The sequence below is a fragment of the Quercus suber genome, unplaced genomic scaffold (genome assembly GCF_002906115.3).
Source record: "Quercus suber isolate HL8 unplaced genomic scaffold, Cork oak 2.0 scaffold_4, whole genome shotgun sequence".
Classification (NCBI taxonomy): Eukaryota; Viridiplantae; Streptophyta; class Magnoliopsida; order Fagales; family Fagaceae; genus Quercus; species Quercus suber.
This window is the reverse complement of record NW_027069470.1, coordinates 1,662,380-1,667,546: the sequence shown is the minus strand read 5'-3', so window position 1 is coordinate 1,667,546 and position 5,167 is coordinate 1,662,380. Positions and strand designations below refer to the sequence as shown.

The 5,167-nt window shown below is 41.7% G+C and overlaps 1 protein-coding gene across 1 annotated transcript; it reads right to left on the bottom strand.

Moving 5' to 3' along the window:
* LOC111992135 (uncharacterized) lies at positions 1–2,877 on the bottom strand. Its single transcript, XM_065770198.1, has one exon. The coding sequence runs from the start codon at positions 2,875–2,877 to the stop codon at positions 1–3; it is 2,877 nt and encodes a 958-aa protein (XP_065626270.1).
* Between the last annotated feature and the right edge of the window lie 2,290 nt (positions 2,878–5,167).

Sequence of the window (5,167 nt, the reverse complement as noted above, 5' to 3'; positions counted from 1 at the left end):
TTAGCTTTTGCAATGGAAGCTTAACCTTAGAATCATTCCTACCTTCCAANTTTTGTATTCCACTATGAAGGCATACCCCAACAACTTAGCCAACCACTTCTGCTGAGCTGGTGTGGCAATTCTCTGCTCCAATAAGAACTTCAAACTCTGATGATCAGTTCTCACAATGAAGGGCCTGCCCAACAAGTAAGGCCTCCATTTCTTGACTGCCGTGGCCAAAGCAAGCAATTCAGTCTCATAAGCAGACAAGTGAAGATGTTTTCCCTTCAAAGCCTGGCTGTGATAAGCAATGGGCCTCTGTTCTTGCATCAAAACAGCCCCTAACCCATACCCTGAGGCATCACACTCAATGATGAAGGACTTTGAAAAATCTGGAAGAGCCAACACTGGAGGCTGAACTACTGCAGCCTTGAGTTCATTGAAAGCAAGAAGAGCTTTGTCTGTCCAATGAAACCCATCCTTTTTGAGAAGATCAGTTAAAGGCTGAGCAATAGCTCCATAGTTCTTGATAAATTTCCTGTAGTAACCTGTGAGACCAAGAAACCCTCTCAAAGACTTAATGTTTTGAGGAATTGGCCACTGTTGCATAGCTAAAGTCTTCCTAGGATCAGCTTTAACCCCACTACCCGAGATGATATGGCCTAAATATTCAACCTCCTCACATCCAAACACACATTTAGATTGTTTAGCATACAACTGATGAGATTGTAGGACCTCTAACACAGTCTTCAAGTGAGAGAGATGGTCAGAAAAGTTGGAACTGAAGACCAAAATGTCATCAAAGAAAACCAATACAAATTTTCTCAAATAAGGCCTAAAAATAGCATTCATGAGAGCTTGAAAGGTTGAAGGAGCATTTGTTAGGCCAAAGGGCATTACAAGGAACTCATAGTGACCCTCATGGGTCCTAAAGGCTGTTTTAGGAACATCCTCTGGTTTCATGCGGATTTGGTGATATCCTGACCTCAAATCCAACTTAGAAAAAATGGTAGAACCTGCAAGTTCATCTAGCAACTCATCTACCACAGGAATTGGAAATTTATCCTTAATGGTAGCCTTATTAAGTGCTCTATAATCAATGCACATTCTCCAACTACCATCAGCCTTTCTAACAAGTAAAACAGGTGAGGAAAAAGGACTTTGGCTAGGTTGTATTGAACCAAGTTCTAACAATTCATTTACAATTTTCTCAATTTCAGACTTTTGGAAATAAGGGTACCTGTAGGGTCTTTCACAGACTGGTGGGCTGCCATCTTGTAACACAATTTGGTGTTCATGCCCACGGATTGGTGGTAAGGCAGTAGGAATTTCAAACACCTTGGGAAATTTAGCCAAAAGATCTGACAAAGCTGCAGGCAGTAAGGGCTGATCCTCAGGACCTGATTTGGTGATAGCAGAAATATGAAGAAGCAACCCCTTCTTTTCACCATGAGAGAACAAGCTGTCTGCCTCTGAAAAGCTTGAAGTTGACAGCTGCATTCCTTTCAGAAACACTCCTTTACCCAAATAAGCAAACCTCATGGTTAAGAGTTTAAAATCCCATACAATAGCACCCAATGTGCTCAACCACTGAGTACCAAGGACCACTGCACAGCCCCCTAATTGCAGCACATTGAAATCCACCACAAACGCAGACCCTTGGATAATAATGGTCACCCCATGACAAACCCCTAGAGTCTTAATAGTATTGCCATCAGCCACCTTAACTTCTAAAATTTGGGAAGTATCTAATGGTAATTTCAGAGTCAACAACTCAGCAGCATCCAAAAAGTTGTGTGTGCTCCCAGAATCAATGAGAGACACCACTTCATGATTCTTGATTCTACCCTTCACCCTCATAGTCTGAGCAGATGGATTACCCACCAGAGCATACAAGGTGATCTCAGCAGATACATGGTCAGAGGCTTTCCCTTGTTCTTGAGGTCCCAACACCACTCCATCTTCCTCTAACTCCACTAATTGTGCATCGGAACAATGTTCAACATCCATCCAACCCTCTAACAAAAACAGTTTTGCCCCTTTACACTTATGTCCTAAATGCCATTTCTCATCACAATTATAACATAAGCCCTGTTTCCTTCTCTCCTCCATCTGGGCACTGGTTAGCTTTTGCAATGGAAGCTTAACCTTAGAATCATTCCTACCTTCCAACTTAGGTAACCCCAAAATAGAAGGTCTACTAACCTCGGTTACAGGCCTAAAAGATTTCTTGTTGCTATATAAGAATTCTTCTTGAATCTTAGCTAGCCCAAATGCATCATTAAGAGACTTAGGAACTAACATCCTCACAGGCAATCTAATCTCATCTTTTAGACCACTCAAAAAACAACTAAGTTTGTGAGACTCAGACAATCCTTTAATTCTGTTAGAAAGGATTTCAAAGTTACCTTTGTAGGAAACCACAGAAGTAGTCTGCTTCAGCCTAGTGAGTGCTTCCATTGGATCATCGTAGGCTGAGGTACCAAAACGTGTTTGCAGAGCTTTGATAAAAACCTCCCAACTCACAAAGCCACCTGCTTGTTCCGAATCTTGAAACCAAATGAGAGCTTCTCCATCGAGATGATAAGAAGCCATGAGTACTTTCTGATGTTCTGGAGTACGATGGAATGAGAAGAACTGATGTGTTTTGTAAATCCAACAAGTTGGGTCTTCACCATGAAACCGAGGAAAATCCAGCCTCAAATTCTTGATGGTACCCACTGAAGAAGATTCTAGGTTGGTGGCATTCCCAATTTGAAGAGATCGTGATTCATTGCTGGAAGAATTAAGACGTCGTTCATCATTCTCAGCTATTCTTTGCATAAACGAATTGAGGGTTTGCAATTGCTTCTGAATCTCTTGTAAGGTCTGTTCATGGCAGTCCAAAACCTTGGACATGGTTGCGATTTTCTCTGTGTTTTGGGAATTTGATCGTGTTTCTGTCATGGTGGTGTATTGGGATTAACTAAGCTCTGATACCAATGTTAAGATTCAGAATCAAGGCTTGGTTTTAGTAGATTACTTAGAGGGAATCTGGTCCTCCGAGAACAAAGAATAGAAGAAATGTAAAGAATTGAGAGTAAAGGAAAGAGAGAGAGAGTTAAGCAAATCTGGAAAAGAAGAAAAGAATTAGGCAATCTTCAACATGCCTTTTCATTAGCTCATGACCCCCTGTTATACATTCAATCCGTAACTAACTAACCAATCCGTAACTAACTAACCAACTACTCCAACGGTTATCAACTACTAACTTCCTCCAGGTCAGCATCTAATAGAGGTGCCTAACAGAATTGGATGGCTCCAATTGTGTCGTACCTCAAAGACGGACGACTCCCAGAAGGGAAGGACGAAGCTAGAAAATTAAGGGTGAGAGCAGCCAGGTACATTCTTATGGACGGAATTCTTTATAAAAGAGGTTTTTCCCAGCCTTATCTCAAGTGTTTAGCCCCGGACGAAGCAAACTATGTAATAAAGGAAATTCATGAAGGAGCATATGGTAATCACTCAGGAGCCAGGTCGCTCGTTCACAAAATCGTCCGTGCAGGGTATTATTGGCCAAATATGCAAGCTAACGCTAAGGCCTACGTCAAGGTCTGCGATCAATGCCAAAGGTTTAGCAACATCCCCAAGCAGCCATCAGAGTATTTGACTCCAATGACAGCCCCATGGCCTTTTGCCCAATGGGGACTAGACATTCTAGGTCCATTTCCATTGGGTGTAAGGCAAATGTAATTCCTCGTGGTTGGTATTGATTATTTTACCAAGTGGGTAGAGGCAGAATCTGTGGCCAACATCACACAACAAAATGTCAAAAACTTCGTGTGGAAGAACATTGTGTGCAGATTTGGAGTACCTAGGGTGCTGGTATCAGACAACGGACGACAATTTAACAATGCACTTTTCAAAGATTTTTGCATGCACTTTGGAATTCAAAGTCACTACTCCTCTCCAGCCCACCCACAAGCTAATGGCCAGGCGGAAGTTGCAAACCGATCCTTGTTAAAGATAATCAAGACTCGGCTTGAGGGGGCTAAGGGAGTATGGCCGGATGAGCTACCAGGTGTCTTATGGGCGTATAGAACGACAGCAAGAACTCCTACAAGGGAAACTCCTTTCAAGCTAGCCTATGGAACAGAAGCGGTCATACCTGCGGAAGTGCATATGGCCAATCATAGAGTGGCGATGTATCAAGACAAAGATAACGAGGAACAACTCTGTTTGAACCTTGATCTCATAGACGAGGTAAGAATGGACGCTGAGCAAAGGATGGCAAGGTACAAAAACCTCATGGCTAGGCGGTATGATGCAATGGTGAAGCCAAGGCGTTTCGACATAGGAGACCTCGTCCTGAAAAGGGTTTCCTTGGCAACAAAGAACCCAGCACATGGGAAGTTGGGACCAAATTGGGAAGGCTCCTACAGAGTCATCAACTGCAAAAGACAAGGATCCTATTACTTGGAAGCCCTTGATGGGAGGAAGTTGGAGCATCTTTGGAATGTGGAGCACTTGAGGAAGTACTATCAGTAGAATGTCAGCTTGGAGGAGCATGACTCTGGACGAGCTCAGGGATTAAAAACTTTACTATTATATTCTGTGTGGCTTTATTATTGTGTTAAACTTATGGACAACGTTATAGTCTGTGTTTGAATAAAGGCATTAGCCTATGAAGTGTATGCTCTGTCTTAAAACAATATGTTATGTTATGTATATAATGTTTTGTGCAATATTGATTTTCATGTAGCTAAGAGCTGAAAAGCTCAAGACGAGAAAATTCTCTGGACGCGGAGATGTATCGTTTAAATTTTTTCCAAGGCAAATCTGTCCGAATAAAAGGACGAAATGAAATTTATGCCATCCAAGTAAGCTCGTCCAAACCAAAGGACAAGGTAAAACTTGATATCCAAGTAAACTCGTCCAAACCAAAGGACGAGGTAAAACTTGATATCCAAGTAAACTCGTCCAAATCAAAGGACGAGGTAAAACTTACACTCGTCATGAGGTTAACATATACTCGTCCATACAGGGGATGAAGTAAAATATTATGTATATCTCAAGTATGAACAAGGAAAGGTACAGACGAGTGCTTCTAGACGGAAGTTGGCAAAAATAAAAAGAATGATGCTGAATTGTTACTTCATGGATAAATCACACTTAGTGAAATTCCAACAAAAATGGTAAAATGTGTAAA